Genomic DNA, 19198 nt, shown 5'->3' with positions numbered 1-19198 from the left:
TTTGTACCTTGGCCTCGTCAGGGACATGCACTGAGAAACAATAAGAAATAGATTGCTTTGATACCATTGATCCATTTTGTACAATGAATGCGAGAAAGTAAATGAAGCACACAGAGAAATATAATAGAGATTACAATATTGTGGTGAAAACTCAAGTTCTATTCATAAATGAAATAATAGATTACTGTAGAACACAATTGGCTAGAATAGTGGTAGCCATCTCTGAATAGAGAGAGATAATGGCTACATGCATTTGCAAAAGCTATTACAAGAGGCTGAAAAAATGGCCTTTTAACATAAAGAAAAAACTCTAGGGGTCCAAAAACCTAACCCTAGAAGATGAAATGCCAAAAGGTTTGTGGGCCCTGAGGTGGTTAGTTGGTACATCAACTTCTTGGGGGCACAACTTTTGCATACAATATTTGTTTTGGGTTCACGATAACTCGTTGGAAAGAACTATCTGAGGAATACAACTTTTGATTGGGGTTAGGGGTTGCCATGGCAACCCTTGCCTCCCTGAATTGCCAAAAAATATTGCTTAGGGCCTCAAAACAACCCCATAAGTTTGGGACCCAAAAATCATAGAAAAACTATCAAGAAGATAAAGAATCGTTGAGATAGTGGAAGAGGTGGGTGGCCACCGATATCCACTTGGATCATTCCTCCCCCCTTAGGAAGCAATGGTCTCCATTGCGTCAAGTTCTCTAATTAGATGGGGAAACTTCTGCTGAATTTGGCTCCTGGTGAAGACGTTGCCTTGCTTTGACAACCCAATAAAGTTGTATGTGTTGCTAGCATGTATCCCTTGTCTTGGTGTCCAGGATTCGATCCATTGTAGTATGTTCAATGCAATTAGGATTGAGTTCTATGGGGGCCAATTGTGCAACCGCCTCTTAGGTGTCTAACAAAGGTGGAAAATATGGTCGAAGCAGATCCACGTTAGATACTAGTTGCAAGCCAAGGAAAGGTAGATTGCTCAATTCAAACACATTTTCACCCACAACCTTTATGATTGTGTAAGGCCCATATTGGAGTGGTTTGAGTTTCTTATGGGGGTTTGTGAGGTGCTCTTTCCGTAAATGTAACCACACCTTAGCACCAAACTAAAACTTATGTGGAACCCTATGTTGGTCACGTCACTGTTTGTAATTTGCATTGGCTTTCTACAGGATATCATGGACCTGTTGTTGGAGGTGTTGGATTTGTTCAACAGATTTGGCTGCTCTGTCTACCACGACTTGTGCATGGGAGGACTCTGCCAGTGAGGATGAAATAGGCATGGCTATATCAAATTGGGCCAAGGGTTGGAACCCCAAACACATTTGAAAAGGACTGTGGCCAATAGAGTTGTGGAGGGCTTTGTTATAGCTGTGCTGAATATATGGAAGGCTTTCGTTCCATTTATGTGGATGCTTGGAATTGTACATGGGCAAGATATGCACAATCATCTTGTTGGTTGCTTCTATGTTAAACTTAGATAACAATGGTATGCTCTATGCTTAGCACAATTACTTCAATGTACTTTTAAGCAACCCAATGACAATTTCCAAATTAGTTTCCAATAGCAATCACATTAACCATAAATCACATTGACAGTAACTGTAGCTAGAACATAAATAAAAAAATGTAGAAGACAAGCCAAGATGAGAGGACACCGGATGCCAGGGGAAAACCCCAATGTGGGGAAAACCCTTTGATCAACTCTTCTTATCACTATATCAAATGTTCAAGAAAGAGAGAGAGTACAAAAGTCAAAATTGACTTGCCAAATCAAAGTCAAAACAATCTTGTCAAATCTGCAGTCAAACTCAACCATAACTAGAAAGTCAAAGATGGTCAACACAACAGTCAAATAGCCCACTTGAAGCTCGGTCAGACCCAGTCAAATTCGACCTTCCTTGTTTGTCAAAGTCAGCCCAAAACAGTGCTTCAAAGTTCAGTCAAATTTGGTCAAAGGAGAGAGAAAGTCTACTGTAATTTTTTTGCGGTCAAAGTTGTAGTCAACCTTGAAGTCAACGTTGGTCAAAGTGCCTAGATTTTCTTGATTTCTGTGCCCAGAAATGCGGCCTAGAGAAACAAAAATAATCCTCCAAAAATCGCAGTCAAAGCTGGTCAAAGAGTCCTTGGTCAATGCTAGTCAAACTTGGTCAACTCCTGAAATTTTCGGCCTTGTAATTCTGTCCAAAAATTCAACCTCCTTGTGCCACACATGTGTGTGTGAGAGAGAGAATGCCCAATAGCTGTACGAACCAATGAGAGAAGGAGAGAGAAGAATGTGTGAGTGATGATGCCAAATGAGGTGAGAGGTCACTTGTATTTATACAAGTCGTTGAGGGTGAAGTGACACGTCCATTGGGCTTCATGAGCCTACATGATGATGTGGCTGACCTGAACAATTTGCACATGTGTGGGCATAAATTCAAAAACACACTTCTGCTTGTCCAAATTAGATGATCTTTATATCAATTTTGGTCCTCTCGAAAAGAGGAATTTAATGCAATCATCATCTCCATCAAATGAGTTGTCCCAAGGTGGAATTTGGCCCTAGTTGCCAATTTTAACACTCCCTCTCAACTAGGGAGAATTCCACCTGCCAATCCATCCATCATCATCGATCATCATGCCATCCTGTTGTCATGTACCATCTTTGTATCTCATCTCATCTCTGCTCTGCTAAACACTGATATGAATAATGAAGAAGAATCGATCGAGAGTGAGTCACAAGACCTTACCACTCTCCACTGACAAAAGTCAGTCTAGAGGTAGAACCTCAATCAGACTTGATCCCAGATCAAGTTGTTGAACACCATGCATCCTAGTCATAGGGAGTACGACAGTACATGATGCGTCCATCAGTAGTGCTATGGTCCCTAACCACTTTTCGCAACTCATTGGCCAGATGAGATGTACTTCCCATGAGTCCTAGACTACATGGGTAGGATGTATGTTGGCGCATCAGCAGGAGAAGGTGAACCGCTCATCTTGCTCATATGCCATAGGAGAAGGTGAACCACTCATCCTATGCATGTGTCAATCGTAGGGGAAGGTGAAGCGCTCACCCTACACACATGTCAACCATCATGGGGTATCATAGGGGAAGGTGAACCACTTACCCTGTACATAGCTCACCAATAGGGGAAGGTGAACCACTCACCCTATGGTCGCTCATAGATCCAAGAAGTACCCCAAGCCCCCAGGAGCTCCCAGAGCTCGATGTGGAACTCAAGCGGGACCCTCATGGGAGTGTCTTTCCACGACTCCAAGTCTCTCTCAGAAGACTAAGAATTTGACCTTCCCTAAGGGCTTCGTGAGGATGTCTGTGACCTGCTCATCAGTCCTGATGCGTTGTAGCCTTATTGCTCCTCGCTGTACCATATCCCGGATAAAGTTGTATTTGATATCAATATGCTTGCTGTGGTCATGGAACACAGGCTTCTCTGAAGGGCGAATCCCACTCTGGTTGTTGCAGAAGATCATGATGGTATCCCACTCCGGTTGTCGTCATCCCTTTGAGAGTTCTTCTTGTGAGGACACTCTCTAGCATAGTGGCCGAACCTTTTACAATTGAAACACCTTCCTTTTCTTCCTTCTTTGAATCCTTGACCTTGTCTCCTTGAACCAACATTATTTTTCTTCTTTGCATGAGCGGAGTAAGCAGTGGGTTCATTTCCATTTGAAGGCTTGTCTCTCTCCACCATCCTTGTCTCCTCTTGAGTGCAACCAACCAATAATTCATTGAAACAAGGATCTTGTTATTGTTTAGAATGGTGGTGTTAAACACATTCCATGCTCTTGAAAGACCCTCAAGTGTAATGAGAGTGAGCTCCCTGTGAGCAATAACTTCTCCAATAGATAAAAGGTCATTCTTGATTTGTGTGATCCTCATGAAGTAGGATTGGATGGACTCCCCTTTATCCATCTTGATGTCCTTCAACTTGTTTTTGAGAAAGAGGATTTGATTTGCATTGTTCACTTTGAACATCCCAACCAGCTTATCATATATTTCCTTAGAAGTTCCCAAATCAGAAATATAGGCAACCAAATGCTTTTGAATAGAATCAACCAAAATTTTCTTTTCTTTGACCTCACCTTTTCTATACTTCGTCTTAGCAGCAGCTGGTGCATTTGAAGGAGGCTCCACCACTTTTCCCTGCACATAGTCCAATACTTCATGCTCCTCCAAAGTCAGGTCCAAAGTCATTTTCCATGCATGATAGTTAGATTTGTCATTGAGCTTGTTCTCAGTCTTGAAGTAAGATGAGGAAACCATTGAAACTTGTCCAATATACCTTTCTTGGTGATTGCTTTTCTCTCTCTTGTTGGGCTTTGTCTTCACTTGGGCTCCAATACCATCTTAAATATAGATAACAATGGTATGTTCTATGCTTAGCACAATTACTTCAATGTACTTCTAAGCAACCCAATGACAATTTCCAAATTAGTTTCCAATAGCAATCACATTAACCCTAAATCACATTTACAGTAATTGTAGATAGAACATAAAAAAAATGCAGAAGACAATCCAAGACGAGAGGACACCAGATTTGGCAGATGCCAGGGAAAATCCCCAATGTGGGGAAAACCCTTTGATCAATTCTTCTTCTTATTATATCAAATGTTCATTAAAGAGATAGAGTAGAAAAGTCAAAATTGAGTTGCCAAATCAAAGTCAAAACAACCTTGTGAAATCTGCAGTCAAACTCAACCCTAACCAAAAAGTCAAAGATGGTCAATGCAATAGTCAAACAGTCCACTTGAAGCTTGGTCAAACCCAGTCAAATTCAACCTTCCTTGCTGGTCAAAGTCAGCCCAAAACAATCCTTCAAAGTCCAATCAAATTTGGTCAAAGGAGAGAGAAAGTCTGCTATAATTTTCTGTGGTCAAAGTTGCAGTCAACCTTGGTCAAAGTGCCCAAATTTTCTCGATTTTTGTGCCGAGAAATGCGGCCTAGAGAAACATAAATAATCCTTCAAAAATCGTAGTCAAAGTTGGTCAAAGAGTCCCTGGTCAAACTTGGTCAACTCTTGAAATTGTTGACCCTACAATTCTGTCCAAAAATTCGATCTCCTTGTGCCACACGTGTGAGAGAGAGAGAATGCCCAATAGTTGTACGAACCAATGAGAGAAGGAGAGAGAAGAATGTGTGAGTGATGATGCCAAATGATGTGAGAGGTCACCTGTATTTATACAAGTCGTTAAGGGTGAAGTGACATGTCCATTGGGCTTCATGAGCCTACATGATGATGTGGCCGACCTGAACAATTTGCACGTGTGGGCATAAATTCAAAAACACACTTCTGCTTGTCCAAATTAGATGATCTTTATATCAATTTTGGTCCTCTCGAAAAAAGGAATTTAATGCAATCATCATCTCCATCAAATGAGTTGTCCCAAGGTGGAATTTGGCCCTAGTTGCCAATTTTAACATTCTATTTCTCCATCTGGTTGCAGATGAAAGACAATCGATTGGGTCAACTTGGTATGCATGAGAGACCATATGTTTGGACCAAAAGGTGCCAAGGAACTTGATGTCCCTATTTGAAATAATGGTCTAGTGTAGCCAATGTTTTAAGACTTCGACTCCGACTCCGACTCGACCGAGGATCGACTCCGACTCCGACTCCGAAACATTAATGACTCGGCCGGCTCGATTTCAATGACTCGGTCGTTGTAAAAAATACATTAAATATTTTTTTTTTTTATAAAAAAACATAATTTTAAAGATTTTAAACATAATTTTAAAGATTTTCATTCATGTTTCCAAACACACAGCATTATAATATAGATGGAAGACAACATATGATCAAAGTAGGCTCATGAACCAATCCATTATATCAAAATGGTACCCAATGGCAATACATAGTCAACTGTCATACATGATCGAAGACTCAAAACAAAAAACACATAACCAAGGAGGCTAGAAATGGCCTCTACAACAAAAGTAAACTGTGACGGTGACCAGACTCCAGTACTAGTACTACAGTACTACTGGCTAGTAGCTACTGTCAGAGGAGCCAAGATCATGTCGATCAATCTCTGGATCATCATCATCAGAGTCAGACAGGGGCCCCATGGCTCCTCCTCATCATCATCATCCCCAACTGCAACTGTAGAAGTGGTACCACTAGCACGCTGTGCAACTGCAGCAGATGCAAGCTGAGATAGAGTAGATATGCGGCTGTGCTTCTATCGTGGCTGAGCAGAGGAAGCACCTACAACTGGAGTCCTTGCTGGCTGTGAGACTGAGGCTGGTGGATTGGGATCTGCATTCAACTGAACAGGCTGAAGTTGAACAACATGTTCAAGTTCAACTAATGTCTCCATATCTAAATCTATATCAAGATCCTCATCAGGATCAAACTCTGCTGGACAACTCTCCACTACCCAATCTGATGTTGGATCAATGTCTTCCAACACAATGGGATCTGAATCAGGTCTTTTGTTCAGCAAATGGTTTCGTCTGAGCCAAAGGTTGTATTGGACATAAACTAGATCATTTAACCGTTTTTTATCCAAACGGTTTCTCTTCTTTGTGTGAATCCTCTCAAAGACAGCCCAATTGTGCTCACACCCAAATGCACTGCAAGTTTGACTCAAAATACGAATTTCAAACCTTTGCAATTCAGGACAATGGCCACCAAAGGCCTCCCACCATTGTGCTGCAAAAAACATAGGAGTGTAATGAGTTAGCTCAACAAAATTACAAATTATATCTAACTTTCAAATTATAAACGATTTAACAAACTTTAAAAAAAAGTAAAACTATTAAGAATTTGAAAATTGAAATTTTTGTTTACCTGGCTCATCTGCTTCTCTTGCAATCTTTGCTAGGTTCTTCCCAAAGGTACCTGCTGCATTGCTGAAGATATTGGCCTGTCGGTGTATCTCCAGCTGATCAGACTCCAATGGGATCATGCGTTCAATGCAATCAACCAGTCCATCTCTGATCTCCCCCCTCAAAGCTCCTGACTCCTTAGCTTTATAATGATATCGTGGGTTCAAAAAATACCCAGCTGCATGTATAGGGCGATGGAGTTGATTGTTCCATCTTTCATCAATGATTGCCCAAATGGGCCCATACTTTGCCACTCTATCCTTGTATACCGTCTTTATTTGCTCCTTTGCTTGATCCATAGCCTCATAAATGAAGCCCATAACCAACCTTTCCCCATCCACCAACCGCAACACCTTAACTAGTGGCTCAGCAAGCTTCACAATCTCTGCTGCCTTTCTCCAAAAAGTTTCTTCATGGACTTTCCTTTTCAATTCTTTGCCTTCTGGTTTGTTAGACCAATTTCTTTGATTCCATTCATCACTGGAAAACATATTTTGCAAGTTTCTATGTTGGGAAAGCATAGATTGCAATGTCAAAAAATGTGTAGCAAATCTAGTTATGGCAGGCCTAATAATATCCTTGCCCCCAGTGTGTTTCCTCATGAGGCTCAAAACCAATGTATGATTGTAGATAAATTTTGTTATGCTTTTGGCATGATCTTTTTTGTTTTTGACCCAATCTAATTTTCCAATATCCTCAAGCATGAGGTCTATGAAATGTGTAGCGCATGGGGTCCAAAAGATGGTCTTGTGTTTTTCCTCTAACAGTTTACCAACAAGAACATAGTTAGAGGCATTATCTGTGATGATGTGAACAACATTAGCCACCCCCACCTCCTCAACAACCTGATCCAATAGCTGAAACAACAAGTGGCCATCTTTTATCTTATTAGATGCATCAACTGATTTTAAAAACATGGTTCCCTGTGGGCAGAAGACAAGAAAGTTTATGATGGTACGGTTTCTTTGATCAGTCCATCCATCTGACATGATGGTACACCCTGTTCTTGCCCATGAGTCCTTGAACTCTTGCAAATACTCATTAATGGATTGAATTTCTTTCTACAAACGAACCCCCCTTAGCTCATGCATAGTAGGGCCTTTGAAGCCTTTTCCAGCAGCATGTATGGCATCAAACATAGGCTCATAATATGGTGAACGAGCAGCATTAAAGGGGATATCAGCATCATACCACCATCTGGCTATGTAATCACAAGCAGTCTCCCTCAATTCTTTCTTCCAATGGTCATCTAAAGTGGGCTGCATTTGAGTTTTACTAACTTCAGGACCATGTGCATCTGATGGAGAGGAGGGAGTGAAATAACTTTTGATAGTCACATCACCCTTTTTCATTGACATTCTACCCTTTCCCTTATCTTGAATAGAACCAAAAGATGGAGGAACATATCGGAAAGTGTTGGATGGATCAGTTTGAGGGATAGAGGAAGAACCCTCAAAATCATAATGGGGGTTGGCAGCGATCATTTTTTGTATCTCCCTCTTCCTCCCAATTTCAGCCTGTATGTCTCTTTGCCTAGCCTTATCTTCTTTAAATTTCTCAAAGCTGGCCAACAAATTCTTCTTAATCTCCCCAATTTCTGGTGAGGTACATGGGGTAATTTGGCCTCTAATCCCTGCCAAGTGTTGTTTCAGCCTATTAATGCCCCCAGGACCTTCCTTAATTTTCCTATGGCAAAATTTGCATTGCATTTGATTATCAACCATTTCAACATATGCCCAAGCAGGATCTCTTGCTCTAGGTGCCATTTTTTGACTAGGAAATGAAAGCAAACAATCTGAAAATGAAAAAAAAAACCTTGATTCAATGTTCATTTATTTGACAAAAAACACTCTAAGATTTCTAGATATGCACCTAAAATTTACTAAGCAAAAACAGATTTATAGAGGTGAAAAAAAATACCTCCAGGCACAAACTGCCTCCTCAAGCTTGCTCCAAGAATCAGCTCCTCAATGCTGCTCCAAATGGCTGCCCAAGAAGCTCCTCACTCCAGCTACAATGCTCCTCCAAGACTCCTCACTGCTGCTCCAAAACAAGCTCAAGAACTGCTCACTAACTCTCAAAGAAGACTCTCACTCAAATGCATAAGATTGCTGTGAGTGAATGAGAGCACTTGGGTGTGTTAAATAGGGTTTGGGGGGGGGGGAAATGGACCCCAAAAATCATTTAGCAAATTCATAGACCTATTTGGAGTCCAAACCAACCAAAAAACCATTTAAAAATCCATTAAAGTTTTACAAATCCGCTGTTTGACGTGTTGCTGGGCGGTTTCATGTGACTCGGCCGAGTCATATCGGAAACGGCCGAGTCGGCCGAGTCACCCATGACTCGGCCGAGTCATTCAATGACTCGGCCGAGTCATGGGTGACTCGGCCGACTGAACCGTTTCCATGGCCGGGTCATAACTTGGGCCATTAACTCGGATCAACCCGGCCGTTTCGGTTTCGAAACGGCCGTTTCTTAAAACACTGATTTGTCAAGGTCGGCTTGGGGTCAAGTTGGACAAATTGACCTTCCTCCAAGCATATAAAGAAGAGTGACCTCAAAAACCTCATTTGGCACATTCATCACACAACATAATCTTCTCTCTCCTCATCTGATTGGGTCATACAAGTTGCAGGCAACCTATTTCTCGAACATGTGCGGATTTCAAGAGGCACTTTGACTGCCGTTGATTTTTCTATTTCAATTGAACTTTGACCAATGTTGACCAAGGTGATTTTACCAGATTTGACTACAATTTTGGATGGTTTGACTTTGTTTGACTAGGCTGCATTGGCTGGCACATGAACTGAGGAATTCTAGGTTGTTTGACCTGCGTTGATCGCATGCTTTTTTGACTTTATGTTGACGAAGTTTGATTGTTGATTTGTTGACTATTTTGGGTTGACTTTGACTAGCAAGGAAGGTTGAATTTGATTGGGTTTGACCAAGCTCCAAGTGGACTGTTTGCTGTTGTGTTGACCACTGTTGACTTTTTGGTTAGGGCTGTTTGACTACTGTTGAATGGAAGCGGAATACTGCTATTTTGACAGGGTTGTTTTGGACAGTGTTTCGAATCATCATTTGTCAAGTCTACTTTCACTTTGACTTCATCATTGTACATTATTGGATTCTCTCTCTGCTGAACATTTGATATTTATAATAAGAAGAATTGATCGACAGTTTTCCTTGTTTTGGGGTTTTTTCCCTGGATTGAGCCAAATTCTTGTGTTCTCTTGTCTTCCGCGTTTATTGTTTATGTTCTATCTACAGTTACTGTCAACGTGAATCAACGGTTTACGTGATTGTTATTGGAAATTAAGTGGAGATTATCGTTGGGCTAATAAAAGGACATTGAAGTAATTGTTGCAAGCATAGAACATACCATTGTTATCCAAAATTAACAACTAGGCATTGAAGTAATTGTTGCAAGCATAGAACATAACATTGTTATCTAAAATTACAACTAGTCACCACCATTATTGTCTAAGACTTTTACTAGTGCCCAAATTCAACTAGGAGTGATTCCCTTTGGAAAACCTCTTGCCAATGGACTGGCTATGAAGTTAGGAGATATTTAATCCTTTAATGAGTAACCCTTGATAAGGTTTGTCCAAAAATTAGATTTTGACAACCCTAGTCCACAAGAAGGTGAGGCCTAGTGTCTTAACTCTTTTTCTCCACGTGACTATGTAGCCCATCAATGGATCAATCCAATAATTTTGTGTAATTTAGAGAAAAACCTACAAAATATCTTATGAAAGCACAATAATCTTTACAAGAGCCAAGAAGAGAGAATTGAAAAAATAAATTACACATTGTACATAAGATGTTGCACCAAAGATGTTCTTTTTATGGCATTAATGATCTCACATTTTCACAACATACTTTGCTAAGAAGTAAGAGCTCCATAATTATAGATCAGACATTCAACGTTTATCCTCCTTTTGTTCCCAAAATGGGTGACTTGTCATCCACAAATTACATGGAGACTAAGTCAAAAATTAATTTTGTCATTTATATTGCTTAAAACTCTCTAAAGAGGTGAGATGCCCCAACTAAGTGGGCTACATTTGGTCTAAAACCACAACATTCCTTTAGATCCTTGCTTGATTTGATTTGAAGTAATTAGGCATGCCTGGAAGCTTCAATGACCCCCCCTCAAATGGCCCAACATTCCTCTAAATTGACCTTGACATCCTCCCAACTGCTAGAAGTGGACATCTCCTTTCTTTTGGTCCAAAGGCTTGCTTGGTGTGTGTTTCAAGGCTTGATCTTGATCATTGATGAGTTGTCTTGACTCTTGAGTGATTTTAGGTTGAAGTACCCTCCAACGGCTAGTAGAGGTTCAACGTTCCATTGACACGCCTTCAAACCTTCCACAACTTGCTCCACAAGGCTCTAATTTTTCCCTTTAGAAGTTCCACTTGGTCCCTTAGCTTGAAATAAGATGCTTTCTTCCTTTTTCCTTGGTAACTTTCCTTTTACATTAAATAAATTGACTTTGCTTGACTTTCCAACCTTAACTTGGCCAAAATTCCCTTTGACTTCTCTTGGAAGGCTCTCCTGGCCTCCACACATTTTGTCGATCCCTAGAAAAGTGATCCCAAGTGTAGATCTCCAACACCCTTGTTGATATGAGGATTCCAGAACATGGGTTCTCTTGCAACAAAATTGTAGATGAGTTTTGACTGCTCACTTGCCTCATTTGACCTCCAAAACCCTCTCAGAAGCCCACACATGCCACAAAAGGAGAATGGCCTCCTTGAACTGAGCATAACTTCCTTTTGGATTATCATTATGAAAAATACCAGGTGGCATAGACTTTGTTGACTAAAGACCCTAAAACTTGGGCATTGGGATCCACAAATTGCTTTCGGAAACATAAAATGTTGGAAAATGTGAGATTGCCACGATGAACTGTGACAAGATGAAGACACCAAGGCCAAGGAATGCCTATAGACTCAATAAGACAACCATGTGGGGAACAAATAGGTGTGTCGAAATTAAGTGGAAATGAAGGAAAAAGTACGATAGGCAAGACATTGAGTGTTCCCATAAATCATGATTCCTAATACGTTCCACCTTTATAATGCCCATATTCCACCTCAAGACATAAGAATGCCCATCAACACAGGGATTTATGGCCCACCAGGGGAATGTTAGCAGTGCTTTAAACCCAAGCACCATGCAGATGAAGCTAAGAGGATTGGGCATGACCATCCACCATTGGGGATCTAAAACATACTCTCACATAATCATCATCCCATAGGACTTTATAGGGGCTTTAAACTTGCATTCCTTGGGCTTACAATGGTGCTTCCAAAAATAAATCTATTCATATTACCCTTGCTGAAAGAGGGGTAATAGGCTTCATTGTTTCTACATGGAAGAACCCCATGAAACCCACCATTGGAAAGCAGCAAAATGGATGCTTCAGTGCATTCGAGGTACAATTTAGTTTGGCATAAAGTTTAGTTCAGGAGCCATTCCTTGGTTTTACAGATTTCTATTAGGCTAATGACCTTGATGATCAAAAGTCTACCATAGGATATGTTTTCAACATTGATTCTTGACCTATCACTTGGGCTTGTAAGAAGTAAAGTGCCCTTGATCTTTCTTCAACAAAAGCGAATTACTGAGAAATAGTTCTTACAAGTCAAGAAACCGTGTGGCTTGGATTCTAGTAGCAGCATCCGACCAAACTTTGGTGCAACAATCAAAGTGCCATTTAGTGTGCCAAGGATCCAGTTCAACATTAGTGCAACAAGCACATCAAGCTACACATGCACTTCATCAAGATTCTTCTTCAAAAAATGAACTGTTCTATTGTTGAACAAATGATCAAGTTGCTAACATTTTTATGAATCCCCTCATAGCTGTGAAGTTTCCAAAACTTTGTTCTACGTTAGGTGTTCAAGAAGTTGTCATTAAGAGGGGATAGATTTTGTCACCTCCTTCCTTCTCCTTTTGTCACTTTGTAAATCCTTCAACCCTATCCCAAGTTGTTCTTAAGGGGGAATGTTATGATATTCAGACACTAGGGCTTGGTTCATATCAACCTGGTCTAATGTAATATTAGAATAAAGTGTGCTTTTGTACTTTTCTAAATCAAATGGTGACAATCATGTTATTGGCATGAGTGATTTGACGGCTTAAACACTTTCTCAATATTAAAGACACTTAATCCATGGCTTAAAACTTGATTGGTCCATGATCTCTATTTTAATAACATGGAGGGTGATTTGTAATCAATCAATTGTGAGAGATGTTGATGTAATCTATTCTTTTCAATGTTCCACCAAGTTTTGGGGATAGTGGGACACGGAAATGTGGAGATGCTCAAGGGGGATGTCAGGTTTGTGTGTGTGTGTGTATAATAATCATGATTCAAATTCAAATTCAATAACGAAATACATTGATTCATACATCATAAATGATTCAATGAAATAAAAATAGTAAAATGTTGTGTACATTGATTTAAATTCATCATTTATTATCCTGCAATCTGATTAGTACTAAGCAAAATTGTAGATATTAAAGTTCGAAGACTGGAATAGTAAATTGAAATTACTGAAATTGAAAAATGGTAAAAAGTGAGGAGTGAAAGACTTGTTCTAAAGTCATCAGTATCTAGAGTCAAGACTGAAAAGTTAAAACTAAAAATGAACAATGGACAATGAACCAATGTTATCAAAACTGAACCATTGATTGAATCGATTGACCCCAAAATTGGGAACTGGAAAGAAACGGGACCAAAAAACTATTCAACCAAAAAGTACATAAATATTCAAATTTTGAAAAAAAAAATGTAAATATTCATGTCCGTCCATATGAATCCAAACATTATACACAAATATGCAAAGTTTCTCATATATATAGCAAGGGTGGTGCATATAACAAAATAAGCACTGAGTGCAATCCATATTTCACACAAAGTACATCAACAAAGAGGCTCTCGATGGCCTCTATTATCCAAAAAAATTCATGCTACAACAAATACCTACATATCATCAAAGTTATTGCATATATTGAAATCCTCATCATCAATATTACCCTCTAAGTGTTAAAATAAGATAGAAAAAGCCTATCATGGCAAGTTGAGATTTTGTTTGAGTGATAGGTACAATTTTACTAGGGTCATGATAGAGGAGTTCAATAATCAATGCCACCAACATCAAGGTACATAGAGTGCTTGGTGCTCTTGATTAAATGCTAGTTCCATACTCTCATACATGGTAGAATCCAATGAAAATGTTGCAATTCCCCCAATCTTGAACACCTGAAAACTGTAAAGTCTGTTGGATTTTGAGTGGGATATAAAATTCTTCTTTCTCCATATGAAATCCAGTGAGGTCAAAACCACTCTCAAACATCCCGTGTCAATCACTGGTAATGTTAAAATTTAAATAAAAGAATGAAAATGAAAGATAAAGGAGAATGCCACTTTTAAACATTACCATTAATTACATAGCATTAATAGGGCGCTAGGGTTGAATATTAGGCTTACAAGCACCCCTTTTTGTGAGACGCATCCCCCACATTGGGGAAACATTTTCCCCTGCGTATCTCTGAGTTTCCCCAAAAGGGGGATGGGGGTAAACATTTTTTCAGGTGTCCCCTTGTGCAAGGTGTGTGGGAAACGTGCGGAGTGCGCCCCGCACCTTGGGGGAGGCGTCCCTGTGCAATACCGACTCTTTTTGCATTAATATATTGTTTCAAGTGGCCATGTTGGTTAGGGCAGTGAACTGGACCCCCCTTTGTTTTAACCACATAAACATCAGTGTATTGATCTTTGATCTATATGTGTGAGTGTTTTTTCTTAAGGTGTTCAACCCATGTGAAGATACAATATGAAATTCTACTTTCTCCATATGAAGTATGTTGATATTGGAACCACTCTCAAACATCCTGAAACATTTAATGGTAATGTTAAAATTTAGGTAAGGGATAGAAAAGGAAAGATAAAAGAAATGTTAGCTTCTACTTGTTAGCATTTTTGGTCAAATCCACTCAAAAACCAAGTAAAATATCAGCGAAAATGTTTTGGAGCTGCACTGTATGGACAGTGTCCAACAGTCATATGACCTGGAAATGCATTTCAGGTTGTACAAAACACATTTCCCACATGTGGGATGCATGTGTACTGAGTGAAACACGTTTCTGGTCTGTACAACTCGTGTTTCCACATTTCTGTACAGAAACATATGGGATATGACTGTTCCCTAAGTGTTTCCTGCACCATAGTTTGTGGGTGAGAGGGAGGCAGGTGCCTCTCATCCTCCTTCCCATTCACTCATGGCAGGTTTTCCATCTCTTGGTGGACAAGTAATTCTATTACTTTATACGGTTCCATACATTCAAACTTTCTCAGATTGGATTTCTCGCCTTCCTGAGTAAGGTAACACGTTTGGTTTTTCTCTTTGTTTCTTTCAACATTCCAAGGGAAAGATATGATGATTTGGTGTATAATTTCTTTATGTCTTTACTATATAAGGAACTTCATGCATATTGAGATATTTTTTCCTCTGGTGCAGATTCTTTTTCAAAGCCTGGTTCTGGTGGAGGTCAAGATGACAATCAGTCTAGTGGCTGGCAGAGATATTTTGGTGTTGCACCTTACCAGCCTTACTTCAATGTAGATACCTCTGATGTCTTGGAGAGGATTCGGGATTCTCTTCTTCCATATAAAGGCACCTTTTCAGAGAGGACTGTTCACAACCCAGATTTGTAAGAATTTTTACTGGCTGGTTTGACATAGGGCTTTTTTAGGCTGTCTTTCTATTAAATTTGTTCTGCATTGTCGGGAATGCAATCTTGCTGTTACTAAGGATAGTTTTATGTGTAAATATTATGTCTTATCTACGGGATTTCTTTCTTCGGAAACATGGTGAATTTACTATTATAGCCTTTACGACATATGATTTAACCTGGTCTTGCTGTATCTGATAATCTGAAATTATTTTTTTTCCAGTTGATTCTGGAATTTTTGAGTTGTTTAATAATGGTATTCGTTTCTCATTTTTAAATATGGACCTTGCAGCATAGGAACTGACTTGGCAGGATACTGGAGAGAGGATCAAAACGGAATCGTAAATTATAAAGCACTAAAAGTTTAGAAGATCAATTGGACAAATATGAACTCCACTATTTCCCTTCTTCCCTTAGCTCCACGAAAATTCCTTCTGCACCCTCCTGGAACTCGCACTGCTGAGAGAAGCCTGCGAAATTCTGTCCAACAAATGCTCAATTCTTCTTTCAATGCTCTCCTAGGGTGACACTGAAGGTTCACCGAAGAAGAGTTGGCATTTTCCACTTGGAAATCCTTTGTGCCTAGTAGAACTGGTTGACTTGGCTAAACAGCTCAAGCAAACTCTATTTCTGAAAATTGCACCATCAAAATGTCCCCAAATGAAGTTCTCCCCTTCTATTCATAATTGTTGCTCTTCTCCTCCTTGCGGGCTCCACTAATTCGACCCCCATTTTCCCTTCCTTCCCTTGTGATTCGATTTCTCCTAAGGGGTTCGATTTTCCCTTTTTGGTGGCCCCCACAATCCACTAACATTTTAAGTTTACTTCTTCTCCTAAGTTTAAATGCCAAAATATTTGTTAATTGCCAAAATTGCAAATTGTGAATTCTCCTTAGCAAAATTATTTACTGGGGACATGACACTCATGAAAAGAACCCTAGTACTGTCTATCAGGATGCTCTGGTATATTTGCAAAGTACAGATCTGGATAATAAAGATCATCAGTCGTTCTTCATTACCTTGTTAATGGTATTCGATTATATAAATGCATGTTAGACTCTGGTGCATGAGCTTATGTTATGACTAAGAGGGTCATGGAGCAGCTCAATTTGAAAATATCTAGACCATATTACAACATATGTGCCATGGATTCCAAGAAGATTGAGGTTCATGGGTTAATTAAGGATTTGCAAGTGCATTTGCCAGTATACACTGATATAATGATTGTGATGGACATTGTTGTAGTTGATGTACCAGATGCTTGGGGTATGTTGTTATCAAGAAAGTGGGCTTCTGATCTAGGAGAGAGTATTCAGATGAATTGGCCATATGCTACGATTCCTTCTCCTAGAGGTACTGGATTTGTTAGACTTAACAGAGAGCCTGAAAGAAGATTCCATGTTGAAGACCCCAAGAACCCCCATAATGAAGTTATAATGGAACAACCTAATATGGGAAACTATGCTATCATATCTAACTTCATAATTCCTTTGCATGAAGAGGTTGAAGATTATGTGTACAAGTTATTCTTAAGAAGATCTCATTTTATTATTTGTCCAACTTACATGCTGCTTGGTACACACTTTAGACAACTTATACTGCTCTTCTACACTTTCAAATACCCATTTATTCAGAACTCTAAATGAATTTTCATATTATTAATTATATAAGTTTACTAATTCAAACACACAAACACTAAAGGAAAATTTTTCCAAATGCATATTTACTCAAAACACTCGAGAAATTTTCAAATTATAATCTATGTTGGAGTATAGTATTTTTTTCCGTCTATCTTAAAATTCTACAGATGCGACATACTGTAGTATCTGTTGCACGTTTATTTTGCTGTCGACTATGTTTTTCTCTACAATATTATACAGAAATGTCAGAAACTGTCACAAGGCTTGTTTGTTGCATTTATTTTGTACCAAATATATGTAAAGTTTACTATGGGCATTGACATATCATCTCTATGATCTATTGATGTGAACAGATATGGCCCATTCTGGATTTGCAGTACTCTGATACTTGTTGCTGCAGCATTGGGGAACTTAGTAGGTTATATAGCTCACAAGAAACATCACAAACATTGGGATTATGACATTAATCAGGTCACATGGTCGGCTGGGCTATTTTATGGCTATGTTTCTGTTATACCTCTCCTGCTCTACTTTGTCCTCAAATATTTCTCAGTACCATCAGGACTTGTAAACCTTTGGTGCTTATATGGCTATTCTCTCTTTGTGTTTATCCCTGCATCAGTAAGTACTTTTTGTCCTTGCAGGCGAGTTGTGAATCCTTGGACAATTGTGCTGTAAATCTACTTTTCAAGCTTGTCTTGATTTATTACTTTCTGAAGGCATATTTATATGTTAATTTATATTGGATTACTGATGGATATGTTGGCTTGGCTTGCAGTGTTTGTCTGTTATTCCATTGGAGATATTTAGATGGGTAGTAGTTGGTGTTGCAGGGTTGATGTCAGCAACTTTTCTTGCCATTAATCTCAGAAGTCACATCAAAACTGCCAGTGAAAGATGGTTCCTTATAGTGGCAGGAATATTTTTGTTGCAGCTAGGGCTTGCTGTCGTATTGAAACTATATTTCTTCACTATTGTACTGGGGAAGGACTGATTAGCCATTGTTATTGATGCTTTCCATAATTCAGATTCGTAGACTAGATAGAGGTTTTGGATTTGCTCCTGATGGAGAGTCTCTTATTGTTTAGAGCAAATTATTACAATATATGGTGAAATATGCCATTTGTAAAATTGCTGCTCACATTTTTGTAGTGAACACAATAATTTTTCGTCGAATCATACCTCCAATATCTCCTTCAGACAAATTTGTTATTGCAGAGGGTTCAGTATCTCCGTTTTCCATCTTATGTTTTGTATTAATAGAAAGGTGACATGTTTCAAGATGTGATAGATTGTTTGTATGTCTCAATGATGATGTTACAGGGAGAGAATCTGTTTTAGCTCTTATGATTGCGAGATTTGGTGTATTAGATAATTCTTATTCACTTTCCAGAACTTATTGATAATGATTATAAGATTTCCAATGTGGTTTTGGATTTGACCTCCTGATCTTCTCCCTTGGTAAAAGTATTTATTTATTTATTTGTTAGGTGCTTCAAAAAAGATGCTGTCAAATGTTGCACTGTAAAGAGCCAACTTGCTTTGGCATAGTGGTTAGGTCCAAGGGGTAGTTATTCTGCGAAAGTGCTCAGGACTTGCCCGTGGCCTTATCCCTTTGGAACTCATGCCATATGGGTGGGGTAGATTTTGTTAATATCTGCTTTTTCTGCCAATCTGGAAGCTGACTCGGGGTTCAAGTCTCTTTGTTAATGTAACAGCATTGTTACTCTGGTACTATCGTCACAGGCAGTTTTGGTGTCATGTCTTGTTGGCTGTTTTTGGTTTTTATTTTTTATCTAGTGATCTTACATGCTATCTTGCAACAGTGACATATCCTTGTTATGGGGTTTTGTTTTACATTAATACTCCCTATTTTTTCTTTCAACTATTTTTTTTATGAATGATTTAGATTTTAAGAATATTATAATAAATAGTAATTTTTCTTATCTAAAATGCATAATGCATATGGCGTA

General features: G+C 39.1%; 1 protein-coding gene across 2 annotated transcripts in view; it reads left to right on the top strand.

Moving 5' to 3' along the window:
• Nucleotides 1-18515, top strand: part of LOC149178741 (uncharacterized) — a 35323-nt gene extending 16808 nt beyond the window's left edge. Inside the window, exons 4-6 of one of the 2 annotated variants that reach the window (XM_089420418.1) lie at nucleotides 15373-15565; nucleotides 17579-17846; nucleotides 18004-18515. In XM_089420418.1, coding sequence (XP_089276544.1) covers nucleotides 15373-15565; nucleotides 17579-17846; nucleotides 18004-18219 — 677 coding nt within the window. In that variant the 3' untranslated portion in view covers nucleotides 18220-18515. Of the gene's footprint in view, nucleotides 1-15372; nucleotides 15566-17578; nucleotides 17870-18003 lie in introns of both variants that reach the window. The other variant, XM_089420419.1, reaches the window with a different exon arrangement.
• The last annotated feature ends 683 nt before the right edge of the window (nucleotides 18516-19198 follow it).

Source organism: Pinus tabuliformis, chromosome 4_1 (assembly GCF_031772625.1).
Source record: "Pinus tabuliformis cultivar Carrire ecotype Pingquan chromosome 4_1, CPIR1, whole genome shotgun sequence".
In the NCBI taxonomy this organism is placed as follows: Eukaryota; Viridiplantae; Streptophyta; class Pinopsida; order Pinales; family Pinaceae; genus Pinus; species Pinus tabuliformis.
Note: the sequence above shows the minus strand (reverse complement) of the source record. Positions and strands in the feature narration are given on the sequence as shown.